Source organism: Amphibalanus amphitrite, unplaced genomic scaffold, assembly GCF_019059575.1.
Source record: "Amphibalanus amphitrite isolate SeventyFive unplaced genomic scaffold, NRLGWU_Aamphi_draft 000039F_arrow, whole genome shotgun sequence".
Lineage (NCBI taxonomy): Eukaryota > Metazoa > Arthropoda > Thecostraca > Balanomorpha > Balanidae > Amphibalanus > Amphibalanus amphitrite.
In genome coordinates this window covers 1,319,991-1,340,000 of record NW_024881535.1, presented here as the reverse complement: position 1 = coordinate 1,340,000, position 20,010 = coordinate 1,319,991, and the positions used below count along the sequence as shown (strand labels likewise).

The 20,010-nt window shown below is 50.4% G+C and overlaps 1 protein-coding gene across 1 annotated transcript; it reads left to right on the top strand.

The window, feature by feature from the left end:
• Window positions 1–12,346: 12,346 nt before the first annotated feature.
• LOC122374453 (major prion protein-like) lies at window positions 12,347–19,464 on the top strand. The gene is made up of 7 exons (XM_043353229.1): window positions 12,347–12,431; window positions 14,621–14,901; window positions 15,189–15,343; window positions 16,461–16,676; window positions 16,891–17,022; window positions 17,263–17,364; window positions 18,850–19,464. The coding sequence occupies exons 2-6, from the start codon at window positions 14,622–14,624 to the stop codon at window positions 17,344–17,346; spliced, it is 867 nt and encodes a 288-aa protein (XP_043209164.1). The 5' UTR covers window positions 12,347–12,431; window position 14,621; the 3' UTR covers window positions 17,347–17,364; window positions 18,850–19,464.
• Window positions 19,465–20,010: the final 546 nt, after the last annotated feature.

Sequence of the window (20,010 nt, the reverse complement as noted above, 5' to 3'; positions counted from 1 at the left end):
TTTTTTCACGCAAAATCACTCTAGAGAGAACCGCTTCACACGCGTGGTCCTCTTAGCCGCGACGACACGATCACCGTCCGCGACATCCCGATCGGCGCTCCGAGGCGTCGGCGCCCGCTCGGGCATCCTTCGAGCGGAGAGGTCATCACTCCGACGCGCCGAAAAGCTCGGCACCTCCAGACGCAGCACCGACGGCCCAGCAGCACCGGGCGTATCCCTCGGGAGGAGACGCGGTCACCCCGTCGCGCCGAAAAACGCGGCACGCCCAGTTGCAGCACCGGCGGATCCCAGTACGGCGCGGCAGCCACGCGGGTCCAGCAGCACTGGACACGCGATCGGTGGGAAACACTGAAAATAGGAAAGAAACAAACACTCCGTAAATAGAGGGGAAACAAAGTCACTAAGCAAGGCAATCATGGCAACAGAGCCACTGCCAAATGGCTACAGATTCAGTCGCCAGACTGAATTTGCCCTCACAAATTGTCCCCTTTTACCCATCCTTAACCTAACTTAACTAATAATACACCAGCCTCGGGGGTCACTTTGGCTGCCTCAGGGCATCGCCTTCTGGTAAATCAGTCTTTTCAGCCCCACGAATCACTGCCAAAAGCCTCCCCACCATGGGACAGCCTCGGGGATGAACCTCACTGGGGCGCGTTGCGGTGGGTTCACCCCCGACGGCGCCACCGATGCCACCGCCAGATCCCGCCGGGGTGCTTCCTCTGCACCGACGGGATGGGTCGGAGGCCGACGATCGAGGGCGCCTCACGGCACCACGACGGCCGGGAGCGGCGGCCATATGTCGGCCTCTCGTCAGAGCCCCAGATCGGGGGCGGCTCGTGGAGCTTCTCACTCATCAGCTGCGGGTTGGAGTGTGAGTCGCACATCTCCTTGTCATGAATGCCAGTTGGGCTCGCGTCCCAGTCAGCAGCATCGGGCCGACTAGAAGGGCACTGGCTCGTGTGGGGACCATCATTGTCTCCACCTTTCAGCCCATAGTCAAAAATAGTATCGATGGCTCTCAGCCCATCAGCCTCCAACTGATCCTGTAGGACGACCTGATGCACGTCATCAGCCGCTACGAGGACGTCAACCTCACCGCCCCGGAAATCATCAGCCGTCTGGATCTCAGACGGCAACCGAGGCGGCTGAGCAGTTGGGGGTGGTGAGCACAGCATGTCTGTGCTCCTCATGTCAAGTTCGGAGGCGTGATATCCTCCAACAAGGGGACCGCATGTCGGTTTCAGACCATTGGGACCTGCAGCCACAACAGCAGAGGTCTGCAAGAAGCTCTTTTCTGTAGAGCTGACATTGTATCGGTGACGACTGGACAGCTCAACACCGTGTGTCTGAGCCTCTGCACAAGTACCCGGAGCAGGAGGCTCAGGAGGCTGGAGTGGTTCAGCATCAGGGCTCAACTCAGAAACTGCTGAGGGTGAATGCTGCGTTCCAAGCTCCGCATCATGCAGCAGCGAGTGATGCTGGCGGCCACGCTCAGCACACGGACTGCCCAGACATTCCCTGGCCAGGTGTTCAGAGTCGAGGTCTCTGGTGGTCACCGAGAACGTTGCTGGTGGGTCAACAGCAGAGCATTCACTATTCGGGCCCCTAGCAAGCTCTCTGACCCGAATTTCCTCCTTCAAAAACACCAGAAAGTCATCAAAGTGGTGACTCGATCGCCGGGCCCACTCCAGACGCCAGTCTTCCGGGATATTGCCCTTCACCATGGGCAGCAGCAGGCTGGATAGGCTCTCTGAGGAGACACCCAGAGTGCTGAGAGCTCTCGTGTGCGCAGACAGGTGATCTATGAAGGATCGCATGACCTTCAAGTCACCGTGGCGGACTGATGACATGTTCATCAGCTCCTTCAAGAGAGTCTCCCGTCGCACATTCTCGAGGTCAAATCGCGCTTTCAGAGCTGACACCGCCTGCACATACCCATCACCCGTGACTGGGATGCCCTGGATGGCCCTCAATGCCGCTCCGGCAAGATGCGACTTTAACCCGCGCCGTGCTGGTGGCCTGAACTTTCCGCCGAGTGCTGGGGGGGGGGCGTTTTCACGCCCCCCCCCGTCTAACTCGGCTCCTGGGCCACGTAGCGACACGCGGTAAGCGGCAATCGAAAGAGCGTCAAAAATAAGGACGAAAACACTTCGGTCATTTTTTGGGTCAGGTCAAAGGTCAGGTCACCAGAGGTCACCAAAGGTAAAATGTTGACTATTTCAACATTTTGGAAACTGCCAACGGCTATCTCGGGAACCGATAGAGCTACAGCGCCGCGGAAAAGCGCATTCGATAGCCCTTTTACAGACCTTTCTGAGTAATGTTCTCAGATTTGACCTCAGGTCAACGGTTTAGCCTCCAGAGGGCAAAAACTCCAAAAATAGCCGTTTTTACGAAAAACGTTTTTTCGTCAATAACTTTTGACTCATAAGCGCCATGACATTACTTTTGCCAGCATCGTGTTCCTCTCGTCGAGACGCGTCGAATGAACTATTTGTTGACCTTGAAAGGTCATTTTGAAAATTTGACCTCAGGTCAAGGTCATGACCTGACCGAAAAGGGTCATGTTGCATATCAGTCGATCCGTATCGTCGAGCTGAACACATCTGACGTGTTTTCACCGCTCTAGCACGTTTCGATCAAAAGTTATAGCCAAAAAACTGCTGGCGACCGTTCATGACCTGAGATGACCTCAGGGGCACACAGAGGGGTCACAGGTGCATTTTTCCTATTCAGTGTGTCATGTTTACCTATGAACCGATGTTTGAGAGCGTTTTGAACGATATTCGTCCAAAAGAGGCGCATTTCAATTTTCTCCCATTGACTTATAATGGAGAGGTCGCAAAATTGACCTGACCTTAGGTCACAGATATCAAAAATCCGAGATAAACATTTTATACATACTGTTACTCATATCAATCGCTGAAAGTTTCAAAGTGATCGTTCAGTCGGTGTAGCTATAGCGAGCCTTTGAACTTTTTCTGAGGTAAGGTCACTTGACGTGACCTGGTGACCTGACCTTGAACGGCCTAGGTCTGAAATTTTCACAACATGTGCGGAAATGATGTAGGAACACGTGTACCAAAAACGGCGGCGCTGCGCGCCGCCGTTTTTGAGATATTCGCGAAAAACCTGAGGGGGGGCGTAAAAACGCCCCCCCCCCCCCCCAGCACGGCGCGGGTTAAGACCACGAATTTCTGCACGTTGGCATAGTACTGGTTGTCGTGCACAGCAATCGAAAACAGTTCCCAGAACTCGGGCCATCTCATCACATCACCATCGAATGTGGGAATCGCCACGGTGAGAGATGATTTCAAATCGGCGCTACCAGCTGCCTTCATCGACTCTGCCCTGAACTGGGCCTCCTCTGCCTTCTCGAGGCGAGTCAAAAGGCGAGAACCGAGGAAAGCCTCATCCTCAAGAGTCTGAACATGATTTGTCTCATCGGCTTGACCCTGTTTGTCCAGCTGGACCTGCAAGCCCTGCAACTCAGCATGGATCTTCTCCACATGATGCAGTTTTAGGGCAAGCTGGTCCGGGTCTAGCGCTTTCCGATCTCCTTCCCTGTATGCCCGGAGATCATTGCACGCTTTAGTAGCCTTTGTGCGGAGACGCGACCTAGCAGCCAGTAGCTCCTCCATGTTTGAGTGAAATGGGAACTGAATCAAAGTACAAAGTGGACTGTATGTTCAAAACAAACCATCAATTTACCCAGTGGACTCAACAAATTAAATGTCCGGTAGCCATGGGGACTGTGTCCTCCACTGAATAAATGATCCGGCCCCGGTGGACTATGTTGCGATTCCAAGTTAAAGAAGGTATAAATACACCAGGCGGATGTATTTTTGATTATCCACAAAATTGACAACCATGGCAGGACAGGGCTCCGACTCGGCCCAGTACAAAAGCGGCACCTAAACCAAGAGAAACCTACTTTATGAAATGAGAGCCTAGTTCATGGCTCCCCAACCCGTGAATATCCTCCCTGAATAGGCGCGTTGCCGTATGAAATAGCGACATTGCAAGGCACGCTCAAATGTTACGAACAGCTCCGTGAATATGCTCACCAAACAGGCCGCTCAGACTAGTAAGGCTAACATATTCACGGCGCTGTGCTAACGGTGGTTGGGTCCAAAAAGCGTATGTGGAACCGAGCCGGACAGACTCAGTCCCAGATTTAGACCCTCGAATGCACATGCGTCGCCGAGTAAGCCGACAGCAAGCCTCTCAGACGAGTCTGCCGACGTCCCCAGCAAACGCATATAACATTCGAGGTCCCAACGCACCAGCCGCGACAACAGACATTGCCCGACTGCCCTCCGCCGGCGCGCCCTCACCCGACCTCACCTCACAATCACGTGGTCAGCAGCCGACCAATCACTGCACGAGTCCGCGCCGCACAGCCCCGCTCCAGCGAGAGATGCTGTGCCGCAATACAGCGGCCGCGCGTCGGCCGAGGAGAAATACGGGCGGCCGAGCCGACACAAGCGGGCGAAAAGACGATAACTAAATTGACGGTTCTAACACAATCGGCCCAGCCGTTCTCGAGATCTGGAAGCGGCACCCTGCACGTGCGCACGTGCAAAATGGGTCCCAACTGACTTTTGCACGGCACCCTACTAACCGGTCCCTAGCCATGTACCAAATTTGAGCGCCATCGGTCCAGCCGTTCTCGAGATCTGGAATCGACCCCTGCACGTGCGCACGTGCAACAGCACCCCAACTCTGGCACATGGATATGCATTGCCTAGTGGGTGCCTACCTACATGCCAAGTTTCATCGCAATCGGCCAAGTAGTTACCGAGATATTGCAACAATTACAAAAGTGACACCTCTTCGTTTTGCACGTGGCAGTTGGCACGTGCATAAGAGGTCACCCACATGCATCGGGAATAGTCCAATACTTGGTAGAAGGAATGAAGCTACCCTACAAAAATTACCGCGTGTAAATCGGTCAAGTGGTTGCTGAGATATAAGCATCGCAGAATCGTGACCACGGCCGGCGCTCATACTCAGAAATTTCCGTTAATCTAAGGAAAGACTACGCTCGCTTCGCTCGCTCCGTAATCAGCACGCAATGCCTGAGTGTCACCATGCGCTTAGGAAGACACTTGTTCAAATCACGACGAGAAATGAGTTATGCTCATTAGCGTGAATGGTCCATTTTGCGTAAAACGCTCCTTTCACCCCATTTGCTAGTAACCCACTCTAATGTCAACCTGTATGCCTATGTGGCTTTGGAACGGTGCCTGCTAAAAACTCAGCTCTGATACGATTGAGCGTTTGTTTGCTGTTGATGTTTTGCGATACTGCTTAGCAATATTGACCGTATACATCTCGCATACAACTCCTGTAAAAACCACAAGTCACGCAGCACGCGCAGCCGACCTTTCTACCACAGAGAGCGAGCGCTCGGTGAAACGTGCCCGCCGCACCATCTCCCTGTATCTGATCGGACCGAGTCCGTTCGTCCCGGCCCGTCCCGGTCCGGCTGCCGGCCAGGCTCCGCGCGCCAACCGTGACCGTTTCTCCCGACCGCCTCTCCTCTACGGTGCTCGGATGGTCGAGTCGGTCACTGTGTTTCATCTCAGAGACCTCGCTCCGCCTAGTGCTTTTCTTCTCTCGCTTTTTCGCTTGCTTATCTAAACGTGCAGCCCGCTACTCTCTTTACAGTCATAGCTAGATGGCCATGCTGCTACATGCATCGCCTCCTAAACACTGGTCTGGTCGAACATGCCGCTCACTCTTTTTACAGTCTTGACTGTATCTTGCTGCTACTTCTTTTCATACTCACCCAGTCACTTAGGATGCTGCCTCTTCCGTTTCATTGACAAAATAAATAAGCCATGCCTCCGCTTACAAAATAGAACCGAATAAGCCAGCCTGCTATTGTACCTAACCATCCTCACCGGCACGTCCATTCACACTGGTCCCGTAACCCGTTCTCTCAGACCGTCTAATCGCGTCAGTCAATGCCTTCCTTCTGGTAATCCCGTCTGCTTGCCGGTCTGTACGATTAACTTATCACGCCCACCATGCCTGAACCGCACGGAAAGGCCCTATCCGCACGGTGACGGCACTACCATAGAGGACCGGTAGTGCGTTTAATAGGCAGCCTCGGGTGTCGGCTTATCTGAAAAGTAATGTGGCTATCAACATTTTTCACTTATGATATCTTTTAGTCTGTTCCTCCACATTGAGACTATTCGCTCGGCTTCTGACTGTTTAAAAATAAAGTTACCTTTATTTATGCTGGGTCTGTATGAAACGTTCCGACATCTATGCATTGCACGCTCACAACATTATGTAATCGGATTTTTGAGCAACGAAAGGCGAAAGCTGCTTACGCAGTGTACAAATGGAGCCGTCAAAGCGGTGTGAAGGCGGCGTTGATTCAGACGTCACAGTAGACTTAAAATGCAAATCATTGGGTCCGGGCTTATATCAGGAGGCATTCATTACTGCTACACGAAGCGTGCACCTACGACCTAACATCAGTGGTTAGCTGCATCGATCACATATTCTATGCAAAAGAGCCGGTTTCATATGCACAAATAAATGTCACCATTAACCCTCGCCCGTATTGGTGTTTTTCCAGCCGCGAACGTATAAGGGGGGTCCGTTGGACCCCCTTCCTTGCCGTTTCGCCCCTGATCGAGCTAGAGCTTCGCGGAAAAAACGAGCGTGTTGCCCGTGACGAGAGGAAGCCGATGATACCTAATTTTAAGGTCCTAGGTCATTGGTTGACCTTGCAGGTCAGGTCAATGACCCAAAAGTCGGACAATCCGGGACCTGTTAGAACGTCGTAAAGTGTGGCTGTTATGGGGGTTTTCGGGGCGCTGATCACGAATATCATGTTAGGTTTGATCACAGATGATGTCTTTATGCATTTAGTCCAGGTCGGGTCAGGTCAGGTCAGGTCAACCAGTAGGGGTCCTGCCGGGTATTCCTAGTAGGTGTCAACCGCCTCTGACAGCTTCGTAACATGTTACGAAGGCACCAAAACTACTTCGTAATGTTCATATGGTTGCTAAATTCGAATTCAGCTCCAAAAACTGGCCTAGAAACATGTAAAACTCGAAAAAGTGAATCGAGGTCACCAAAGGTCAATGACCTGACCTGACCTTCAGGTGACCTTGACACCCACCCTAATGCATGGGGGCAACATCATATCACATGTTTGAACGCTTGAAACCACGAAAAGACTGCAACGCGCGGCTAATGCGAGCCGACATGTGTGTGAGCGAACCTGTGAGCGTGTGACACGATCGGATTCACGCCTACGACCCCCTGCCACGCGCACAGTGACCGGCCAACGCTCGTTTGGTTACCGAGCAGTGTCGCTGCTGAGCCGGTTGCCGGTGGGGGCCATGGAGCTAGACTCGCGGGGCTTAAAGCGCGCTGCTAAGGCACTTGTTCTGTCGTAGCTTTTATGTGTGCATGTGAGCGTGCAGGTATGACTGTGATGCTATCTGTGATTTTTTGACAAGTTTCCTACCCATGTTTTAACCCTAGAACGCCTAGGGGGGGGGGGGTTGTATCAACCCCCCCCTGAGGTTTTTTCGAAGTGCACGCTAAACGGCTTGTCGTAGCGGGCTGAAATTTTCAATACCCTCTGGGGCAACCTTTGCGCATCTTTTGCCGAAAAAAAAAATTGATCGGGTCATGTCAGGTCACGGAGTTATGACGTCATAAGAGGTACAGCCTCCGGCCGGATTTTCACAAACTGAGTGCCAACGCCCGAGGTTTCCTGCCGGTGGTACGGACATCGGTTGATGGATCGTGATGAAACTTCCCATGCATGTTGGGGCAAGTATTGGCTATCATATGGTATAAGAAATTTGACCGGGTCAGGTCAGGTCATGGAGCTATGACGTCACAAGAGGAACAGCGTCCGGTACTATTTTTGAAAAGCGCCCGAACCACTATTTTGCTAATTCTTGTCACCTCAATGGGAATATGCAGCAATATTAGCTTCTATAGGGAGCAAATGGACCTCCCAAATCCAAAAATACAATCAGATTTCAAAAAATTAAATTTTGATTTTTCGAATTTCTGCCGCCGACTGTGACCTTGCCGACTTCCGGCGCCCCCAACGCGCCATTTTTAGAGCTAGGGAAACGAAATACATACCAAACGATAGAGAATTGATCAAGGAACACGATAGTGAAGGTTTCAAGTCGATATCTCCCACCGTTTTGCCGCAATCGCCGCCGAAAGTTGAAAAAAGTCTATTTTTCCGAAAATTTGAACTTTGACCGGTCAAAAGTAGGTCAAATGTTGACCTAGGACCAAAAAATATACCACCAATCGCGAGATCTCGTTGAGAGCAATCCGTTGGTTTTTTCCGCTAAGCTCTACGACCTTCCGTTTCGAAACGCCAGGGGGGGGGTCGTAACAAATAAATAAATAAATAAATAAATAAATAAATAAATAAAAGACATACGCCGAATCGCGATTCCGGCCAAACATGGTCTCGAAAAGTAGGTCACAGGTCAAAGGTCATTGGGGTCAGGGTCATGAAATTTTCAGGGTAGGTGTAAAATTGATTAACGCGAGGGTACTGAAAGTTTCGTCGCGATCGGCCGCTTTTTACGCGAGTTATTCGCAAAAACCATGGTGGGGGGTCCGTTCGACCCCCCCCCCCCTATACGGGCGAGGGTTAATGGCTTGAGTATAGCAGAATGAAATAACAACATCGTGCACTGAGTGTGTGTATGAAATGTGGAGAAACGGTACTGCTTGGTGCATGATGGCAATGTTTTCAAGCATCCTCAACGTAAAACATACATATTGCGCAAGGAATTTTAGTCGTGTTTTTTGTGCTTGTGAAATTTCTCCAGAGCGACGTTCTTTTGTTTTTTATCCCAACGAGACCGTAAGGAACAATCCCACCTCTTCAGGTATTCGGCCCGCGATCAGCTCTATCTTCCTGACCTCTCGCTCTCTGTATACCCCATCCCATTAAACCAGAACGGCTCCAGCGTTCCATCCGACTTGCCCGGAGCGGAAGAACTCATGGTTACCCAAGGACCGGTGAAAGGGCGCCGCGGGTCGAACTCCCTCCGTGGGGCGCCTCGGAAAGGTGCGCCGCCGCGCCGCTGGGCGCTGCGTCACATATGTAAAAATACGCAAAATATCCGTATTTTGGGGGCTGCCGCGTTAACGGATTAATCCGTTCCGTAAACGGATTTTTCCGATAGCGCTCATGTATACGGAGCCACCGAAACGCATTTATCCGTTCCCTGGCTAATCGGATATACTTATCCGTTAAGGCTGAATGACTCATGTAAACGGGGTAAATAGTGGACGACCCCGATGGACGCCCTCAGAGGTGGGCGTCTCTGATGGGGCGTCAGCGATAGCCATGTTTTTTTGCCGACAATTAGGAACTGCAGATCATAGATCATCCCCGTAGTTCGTCAGAAGATGTCATGCGTGAGCGCCGAAGGGTCATATCTCATTAGTCAGTGGTCACTACCTTATGTAATGTGGAAAGCCTCTGTCGAAGGCACGCATTGTTTGATTGTTCGCGTAATAAAACATGGTCTAATGGCCCTGTAGTTATTTGTTAGAGACGTGGGTATGTTAATCGGCACATCAGTCAAACATTCATGTGTAAATAACGTGGCTGCCTGCCAAAGTTTTTGTGATTGTGTTCCATCAAAGCATGCATAATAAGGTTCGAGAAAGTGATCGCCTGTAGTTCAGACGAATGCAAATCGAGTTGGCTCTGAAGCACTGTATTCTAAATTTGAGTATCGAAAGCGCTGAAGCAAAATAAAAACATGAGTTATATATCAAAACAGTGTTTTGGGGTTCTTAGCATTTTCATTCCAGTTGACCATATAGCTGAAGAAACATCTCTTTACCCTGCGCTAGATAGAGACCTTGCTCCCAATGGTATGTATTGTCCAAGACGCTGCTTAATACAGCCCGCTGAATCACACGAATCACAGATTCATCACTCGCTGCAAAGATCGCTATCGGACTGACATACTGACAGCTTGACAATCTATCTGACACAATGCAGAGTTACTGTAACACGGCACTGACAGCATCATGGTTGCAGTGCAGAAGTCCAGGTGAATGTCGTTTAGTCAAACGCCACAGTCGACGTTATGCGTGATATTACTGCAACGAGTTGCATAAACTGTCTGCAACTCATTGTTTCGGTCTCTTTTCATAGTGTCATATGCTGCATTTTGAGCAAAGCTAAACTTATCACAATTCATCAGTTACCTTCACCTTCAGTAAATTCCTCGATGTAATGGCACTCTGCAAGCTGCAACACACCACACAATGAGAGATGCAATGTTCTGAGCAATGTTCGGAGCAACTGCTCAGTGCAAGGTTCGGTGCAGGCTCCGTGCATCTCTGCTTGGTGTGCAGCGTCACAATGCATGCACGTTGACCGCTGCAAAATGCAAAGTGCGACATTGATGGAGGATACCCCTGAGCATAAGACACACATTACAGTGACAGACACACGCGGCAGTCACCGCCACACATACTGGCATAGTGAAGCGGAACTTAATCCAGCGAGAGGAAATATAGCTTCCTGACTTCACTCGGGCCAGGAAAAAGAAAACCAGCATGCGTGTTGTCACTGACTGATCTAGCTATGTATTTAAACACACATTTGCAACATCATGGCTAGCTGAAATATGTAACACACACGATAAATGTGGGCCAAATGGCAGCTTGCCCAGTGAATGTCACGGCGGTGCTGCCGTCCGCCCCAGGTCGTGTCAACGGGAAGTACCGGGTGCGATGGTCGGTAGTCACGGGGTCGGGCTCCTTTCTCCCCGCTGGGCGGAGGGTGGTTACAGCAGGATGATATGGGCGGAGAGGCCCTCTTTGGGGCTGGACAGGTGATTACATTCAGTAGAGGCGTCAATTGGCAGAACACAGCGCGAGTGAATGCGACAGCTCACATGACGGTAACCGAGACTGCGATACGTCACAGGACATTAACACCAATAACGGAGACTGCAGTGTATCACACGACGGTAGCACCAATTACTGAGACTGCAATTAGTAGAGACTAACACTAACAATCGAGACTGCAGTGAGCCACAGGACAGAAGTATCACTAACGGAGACTGCAATACTTCACGAGACAGTAGCACCAATAACCGAGACTGCAGTGTATCACAGGACAGTGACACTAATAACCGAGACTGCATCAAAGGACAATAGCACCAACAACACAGACTTCAGTGTATCACAGGGCAGTAATACCAATAACCGAGACTGCAGTAAGTCAACTAAGTCAGAAACACCAATAACCGGGACTGCAATATATCACAGCCCAGTAACACCTGCAGAGACTGCAATGTACCACAGGACAGTAATGCAAATTGCCGGGACCGCAATATGTTACAGGAAACTAACATTAATGACCAAGACTGCAGCGTGTCACAGGACAGTCACACCACTTGTTGAGACTGCAATATCACAGGACATTAACGCCAATAACCGAGATTGCAGTGAACCACTGGACATTTACACCAATAACCGAGAATGCAGTGTACGAGTATTACAGGTCAGTAACACCAATAACCGAGACTGCAGTGAGTCACAGGACAGTAGCACCAAATCGCTTGGCTCGGCTCTGCGAGTGGAGTAAAGGCCAACATTTCCACTGTTGGAGGGTATTCACTAGTCTTACCTATATTTCGCAGAGCCGTACTTTTATCTCGTACTTTTATCTGTTTCTCCTGGTTTCTCCTCGGCAAGAGTGACTTTGGATTAATTAATAACACCAACGGACAAAATACGTCAACAAACGCACGTCCAGCGGCTAGATTTGCTCGACTGGTCGCTGATCGTCAAACGAATCGGACCGATTCAAATTTGTCTTTCTTTCCGTATTTCCGAAAACACATCCAGTTTTTCGCGTCTCGAGTCATTTCAAGAGGGTGTAAATTATCTTCTTCTTCTACGAGTAGCTCTGGATACAGCTTTGGTCTCCCGGTCGTCGTTACATTAGCTTGCGCTGGTGTCATGTCCAAACACCAAACATTTTGTGCAAACTAACGCACTCCCAGCACACACATCTAATGATGACTATGCAATTCCTCTGACACACCACACGACTCCCCCCCCCCCCCCCCCCCACAAACACACATCACGTCCCCTTGATGTCACAACTTGACCTATGGAGGACATCCGGCGCCAGTCCTACTAACCAGTACCGGATCTTGGCTGCGTCCCGGAGGGGGCCCGCGCCCCACAGCCACCTCTCTGCCCCAGCCGCGCCGGCCAGCGTCCCTCGTCGGACAGCGAAAGTGGACGATCGCGCGGCGGCGGCAGCGGCGGCGGCGGCGTCATCGAAGGCGTCACCGGCGGCGGGCGGTGGGGGCGTATTTAAGCTGCCGCCACGGCGCTCAGAAGCAGTGTGTGTTCCACATTCGGATTGTCAGGTGAGCAGCGGCGGTCTGCGGTGGGAGGGCAGAGGAGCGATTCGACGGCGGAGGTGCCCCCGAAGTGGCTGTGGTGCAGTGATGGTGACTTAGTGCAGTGATCGTGAAAAACTCCCGAGCGCGGGCTGACCACACGATATAATTCGTGCGTTGAAACAGGGATGCGATAGCCACCGTGAAAAGTGGTGCGCTAAAACCAGGATACTTTCAGTGATTCCGAAAAGAAATTAAAAAAATGTATTTCCTATCAAAATTGACCATGATGACGACGCTCCGTGACAAAAAGGAGCACTCGATTCTTTAATAGCGCCATCTCGTTTAATTTCTTATTAAATTTTTACCGAATCCTGCTAATTTTTATTCACTTAAAAATTTTTTGAATAAAAGGTGCTGCCTCACCAAGCCATTAAAGTTGGCCAAGCTGCATCTAAGAAAATTCCGAAGTAATCGATACATTATTATGTTGATCAGTAATACGACATTTCCCATTCCGTCTTCAAAAGATAGCTTGTAATTGTACACACTAACAAAAAATAAAACGTAAATGAACTTCACATTGAGCAGGGACAGTAAAAACATTACCCTTTTGCCGATAGATACCTATAATTGAGAAATTATAACGGAACTGATGACGAGCATGATCGTTATTTTGTCATAACTCGTGCTATGACTTCTAAAACACATGTCGGTCGGCTGACCAATGGCACACGGCATCGGTCCAATATTTAGGTGCAACGAATGGCCACCGAGCACGGCTAGTTGGTCGACCTTTATATGACCCGTGACTGTCAAGCAGGCCAGGATGCATTACCGTCTAGTGGCTATTTTGATCAACTTTACTTCAATTCGGTTTCGTGAAATTAACATGTGAATTTTTAATCTGGAGACAACTCTGATTCCTCGAACCTCTAAAGAAATAGGAATTATTTCAAGTAAAATTCAATGTTCGATAGTAACTACCGATTACTTTCTCTGCACCCAGTAATGAAAAAGGTTTTTGAGAAGCCCAAAAGATCGTAACTTTGAAGAACGTATTTCGTGCTGCTCGTATTTCTCGCCGTTACACCATGGGCATCGTCTTCCGCGGTCGATTACGCCCCCATTATCTCCCGTTCAGGCGAGGTGAAACGCGCCTCCTCTCCTCATGACCACCCCTGAGGGTATTTGGCACCGTGCCAGGCCCCGGCGGTCCCTGCCCACTTTCGTCGGGCGCTGATCCACGCGGGCTGCTCTCCCGTAGCCGTCCCGTCACCCAGGCTGCTTGCAATGGTCCAGTGAAAAGCGAAAGCAGACCGACAGCTTCTGGGCGTTTTCGCGGCCGCTGGCTAGATTGGCAGCCTTTGCAAACCGGACGGGCTAGTTGGGGAAGTGAGAGGAATTGGCAGATGTGAGGCGAAATTAACCGAGATGTTGAAAGATTATTGCGAGGTTATTTTGAAAGGCGGTATAAAATCAGAAATCCAGTTTGCACCCCACGACAGTGACAATCTGAATTATTGCTCATGAATATTTATTTCGGAATTGTAGCTTCCATTGCCTTAACCGTATTTCAATCGCAAGGATCAAATATTCACATGAAACAAGAATCATATTATGCATCGAACAGCTAATCCACCATCCCACACCTAATTATTTTATGGTCACTGGTCACTATAAGTGGCTCCCTCCCCTCCCGGGACAGGTGCTCCCATGGCCTTCCCACGGTCACTCTCTATCCAAACTACACCGAAATTCGAAACTCGAGAGGGCGGGGACATCGACTCCCACATCAACCATGTAATCACCCGTCACATTCCGTGACGGTTAGACACGCGTGACGGTAACCGACACGTGTTGTGACACGGTCAATGACGGGTGACCAAACCACTAGCGACGCGGTCAGCTGGCAAACAAACCCAATGATCCTCGGTTCGATACCCATCAGGAGCGTTTTTCATATTCCGAGCGTTAACCCTTTTCGGTAGACAACAATGATAATTATGTAAACAATAGCACATAGGTATCCTAATTTTTCTCTCTTGTACTTGTGAACATGTCTTCAAATTATGATCGATGACCTAATCAATTATCAATTAAACATACCTAATAATACCAGGTGCAATGAATGAGAAAAGTATGAATGAATGAATCGAAATGTCTGTCCCTCTTTGTTTACCGCCATATAACCTTCATTCTTTTCTCCCCCACAGGATGGTGAAGTCGGCCTGTATCGTTCTGCTGGCGCTGGCCTGTGTCCAGGCCGTGCCCAAGCCCGACGGCGGCGGACACGGACACGGGGGCGGCGGACACGGACACGGCGGCGGAGGACACGGTCACAGCAGCGGCGGCGGCGGAGGACACGGACACAGCAGCGGCGGCGGCGGAGGGTACGCGGCGCCCGCCCTGGAGCCCTCCTACGGCGCCCCGGCCCCCACCTACGGCGCCCCCGCTAAGGGGTACGGCTGCAAGCCTGAGACCCACTACGTCACCGGTAAGAAAGGCGGGAAGAGAAGTGAAGACTCGCTGGGTGTTTTCTGCGTAATTTTAACAATCACTACCCAGAGTGCAGATTCATTACCTACCTATTATCATCGCCTTTTTGCGCTGTTTTATTATCCGTTACAACAAAAATTTCCAACCATCACCATCATAATATGCTATCAGAATTTAAGACAATTTTTTGCTTGCTCAGTCCAATAACATGCATTTCACAAAGATAAGCTCTCTGTTTATTTCTCTCCAAGATCGGTGTAACTAACCCCCGCTCTCATTTTTCAGTGGCCTCCACCAAGATCGGCTACGAGACGGCGTACAACACGTACACGGCTGTGAAGCCGACGACGCTGTACCAGCAGATCACTGAGACGCTGTACTACCCGAGTACCGTGTACCAGACCCAGTACGTCACCAGCTACATCGCGCCCGACGTCAAGGTCAGTACCGCGTCAGGTACCGAGTGAGGTACAGCTTCAGTACCGTGATGGACCGCGAGGCAAAACATGCTACATACTCGAGTCGTGCCCGATTCCTGCGCACGTTGACCGCTGCCATCCGAACGCGTTTGAATAGTTCTTATGAAGGTCGGTATGCATGAAGAATTAGTTCGGAAAGCGCAGCATAGATGCGCTGCTGATTCGTTACACCATCAGCTACATAAACTCTCTGTTTTGAAACCATCAGCTTCCTATCTCTCATAGAAACTTGCCCGCCAATGTTATCCAGGAACCAGTTATGAAGATCATCAATCGTTCATCCTAAAACAATATTGATGCAGGAAGAGCAAATTATTCCATATAAGATACCCTCACGGACAGCCTCACTTTCGGTCAAACGAGGATTTCTCATCGGGAGAAACTGACCGAATGAAGACAGATTTTCTCTCCATGAAGGAATCCCGTCCAATGACCGCGGGCGGTCCATTGTGAAACTCCAGCGATCGTCGGTGGCTGCTGCCACTCGGATGACGTAACAGCCCGTGGACCTCATAAATCAGGACGGAAACCCGGGCACCGCGCCGCGCACGGAGCCGTTTGTTAGAAACGGACCGCCTGTCGCATTCATCCCCACGGGGAGACCATTTAGCGAGACAGAGCTGAGAGATGACCACTTTCTCTCTCGCGTGGCGCCCGAGATGTAATCACTGGCGACGCGTAGTCTTGAAATGGAATGCGAGTTTTGGGGCAGCTCCTATAGTGGTCGGTCATGAAGGGGGATTGCGAAAGGCATTCATAACTTTACACCGTGTCGTTCGCTCGCTTGCCGGTTCCGCAAATCACCCTCATAATCGGTTTGTCGTGATGGAGGAAAATGACAACTGAATTGCCTGGCTACACACGCTGCCTTTTCAAAAGGTCGTGAAATGCGTTTTCATTTTATCGTCACTTGTCACTGACATGGCTGATGACATCATTTGGAAAAAATGACATGCCTTTTTAAATATCGCCTTTAGTAATAACTTCTTACCGACCAAAGGAAGAGAACATACCTCACCGGGTCTCGAACCCGTCACCTTCACCCCACTCAGTCAGCTGACGGCGCCCCTCCCCTCAGGTCACCACCAAGGTGCTGTACGACACCCAGTACGTCACCGAGCACCAGTACTTCACCGAGACGGCCTACTACACCAAGACGGAGAAGGCCTACTACACGGAGACCGAGGTGGCCAGCAAGTACTACACGGAGACCGTCCAGGAGCCGTACTACGTCACCAAGACGGCGTACCACACCGAGAAGTACCCCGAGTACTCGTACGTCACCCAGACCAAGGTACGAACACATTTCTGCTGATATCGTTTAACTGTCAATTATTTATAACATTGTTATCCTAAATATGATAAAAGCTTATCCTTTTATTGACATGAAAGATCACTTTTCATGTAGCTTCCAGGCTCTCATGTAACTTCACATAGCCATATTGTAACCCTATCTGTATACTCAGCCGAAGGTCATCGCGCACCTAACGCCATCTCTGTTCCACCAGGTCAACTACGAGTACGTGACGGAGACGGAGCCTGTGCCCCACTACGTGACGCACACTGTCACGGAGGCGTACCCCGAGTACAAATACGTGACGCACACCAACACCGAGCACCAGTACGTCACCGTCACCAAGGTGAGTTAGCAGCGGAGACGAGCGGAAACACCGGGAGCTAACAGGATTCGAACCCATGACCTCGGTTATTAGCATGGGAAGTGTGAGTTTATGTCGAGCCTAACCGGTAATGGAAGAAAAGACGTGATGTCAACTGATGCACGATGATCCAAATCATGCTATATGTTTGTCTTCTTTTTAACCCAAGCCTTTTACATAATCTCACGTCTGACCGTTTATTATTTTTCTCCTCCCCGGCAGACCCAGAACAAGCCGCAGTACGTGACCGTGTGCCCCAAGCCGACCTACCCCAGCTACCACGATGACGGCTACGGCAAAAAGTAAACGGGCACATCCGAAAAGGTGAGCTGAAGTGTGTCTATAGATGACGGTTACATTGATGCACGATGCATAGTTAAGCGAGATGACAGCCATTCTTATGGACATCGGGATTCTAAGAGCTAACTAGTCACTATAGGCTTAATGGCTGATATGCAATACTATGCAATACTTAGGTAACTCTATTAGCTACTTTATTCATCTTGTCCAATATCTACCTACACATCTATAATCCATAACCGACTATACATCCCCTGTCTTCCCTCTCAGTCAAACTCATCGCTCCTCACTCAGCTTCCATACAGCCATTAGCAGGACGTCGACCCTCTCCTATGTCTGCCCGGCCGCCGTGTCGCCTGGGGCAGTCTGGCGGTCACGCCTCAGCCCGCGGTCGACTTTCACCCTCCTCCCCTCCCCTCCCCTGCCCTCCCCGGAGCGCCGGTGTCACTTTCCTGAGTCGGTGGCCGCGGGATGATGGGGAGGGAGGCATGGGATGAGGAGAGAAGAGATGAGGGGAGGAGAGATTGGGTAGAGACAGAGATCATGAGAGAAGAATCGCTATTAGGACAAATATGCTAATTGGTTATTAAGCGATTCACCGTAGCTCTATCACTATCAGTTAGTGCATAAGTAAAACTAAATAACTCCGTGATTTAAGTGCATAAAGGTTGATAACACTAATGACGATGTACTGAAAACATACTGAAACCCCGCCAAACGTGACGAGCCGCAAAGGCTAGATTATGCTTCAAAGGCATAACCATTTAATTGTCCAAAGCAAATATTCATTACTGCAGTGGCTAGTTGAAATACCGGCTTGCCCTGTTTTTGTTTTCCTACGAAACCACATTCAGTTTCTTGCCGTCATTTGTGCCCGCGTATTTGCCCTCTGAAGCAGCGTTACACTCCGTCATTGTGTTGCACTCGCTCATTTTCCACAGTTGATGACTTGCCGAAATTCCTTTTGTTTGGCAACTATACGCAACGCCAAAAACGTCGCTCGTCGCTTGCTACAAAACGTCATAATGGTTGGCACAGTGCCACCTCTTTTTTGGAGCTTTGCCAATGTCCGGGACCGACGGACTACTTTCTCCTCATCTCTGAGCTACGGGGGGGGGGGACGGACGGAGGGGGGGGGGGGTAGGTAATCACGGGCAGGGAGGGGCAGCTCAAGGCCGTAGAAACCGACATCCTATTCATTTCCACATGCCACCGGGCAGTGATGGCGCGCCTAGACTCTCTCCTGTCCGGTCAAACTCGGACGATTTTCCACATGACGTAACGGGAACATAAACGGGAGTTTCGTGTGACACGGCTGGATATAATGACATGATTGCCGGTCCGGCGCCCCTTATCACTGGAGCTGGAGACATGGAATACGTTTGTCAGTTGTCACACATGCCATTAGAGGTGCATATTTCCATCCATGGCTGTCTCCCTCCCACTCTTGTGTAGATAGAGGATGATTATACAGGGTTTACAATTGTGACGATTTTCGCTTCTTTTCAGATCACGGCGGGACAAGCTCTGAACAACCATCGGAAATACGACTTGACCCGAGCCGACCTGACCTGACCCGGGCCACGCCACCGGCACATCTGTGGGTCAATCGCTCATACGTGTAACTCTAGATACTTGTTTTAGTTTTTTTCACCGCGAACATCATTCTACAGTGCGCGAGAATCGTGTGCTTGTTGTTGAGGCGGCGGCTCCAACCATCCAATCACCTGGTCGAAGAGGGTTAACAAGGGCTGCGGCTAAGCAATGACATCTTGAGATCGTGACTTAGATCATCGCTGGTTGCCTTAAGATAGTAAATATCAGAAGCCCTGACCCAAATCGACCCGGTGCGAAACTGGGAGGCCGTCGACAGTCTGTCTTTCAAGTCTTTCACACGCGTCCTGACTGCCACAGTTTGTGCGTCGGCGCTGGCTCCATGATTCCATGGACCCCACGGTGAAAATGTACCCCCCCCCCCCCCCCACGCTGCCCCCCGGTAACGATGTTCCCCCGTTGTTTGGAGTGAGTGCTCAAGTCTGCCGCAGCGTTGTTCCGTTCTGAATGAATGAATGACCAATGCATGACGGGATGCCGACTTTTATAAATAAACTACAAATATGTCAACGCCAGTGTTTTAACAATCATCAGCAAACATTAAATCGTCAGCATCACGAATCTTCACGAGTTCACGAAACAAAACTCGCCGCCACAACTCATCTCAAATTTCTATTCACCCCGAGGTGAAAAACTTTCTCACGGCGATGAGCGCGAAGCGTTGAAACGTCGTCTCGGTTTCACTGAGGGAGAGAACTTCGTGACCACTCAGTCACACTCGGCTGTGTCCGTGGTCTCACCGTGAATTGTATGAACCGTGAGTTGCCATTAGAGGTGTAAGTCAGACCGTGAGTTGCCATTAGAGGTGTAAGTCAGACCGTGAGTTGCCATTAGAGGTGTAAGTCGGACCGTGAATTGCCATTAGAGGTGTAAGTCGGACTGTGAGTCGGCAGCAGTGTGGTTGATGGCCCGACGGTACTCAGCTCGATTTTGTTCGCTTTCAGTCGGTGGTATTCAAAGTAGGTCGGCCGTGGCGAATGACTTGCAGTTTGTAGAGCAGCTCTCCGTGACTCGTTAGAACATAGCCTGGTGAAACAGCGGTTACTGTTCACATTG

What these genes read in the sequence shown, in the direction of transcription:
- LOC122374453 (XM_043353229.1), top strand. Translation starts at nt 14,622, where the DNA reads ATGGTGAAGTCGGCCTGTATCGTTCTGCTGGCGCTGGCCTGTGTCCAG. An exon ending in TGAGACCCACTACGTCACCG is followed by an intron (nt 14,902 to 15,188) that starts GTAAGAAAGGCG and finishes CTCATTTTTCAG; the next exon opens with TGGCCTCCACCAAGATCGGC. An exon ending in AGTACGTCACCGTCACCAAG is followed by an intron (nt 17,023 to 17,262) that starts GTGAGTTAGCAG and finishes CCTCCCCGGCAG; the next exon opens with ACCCAGAACAAGCCGCAGTA.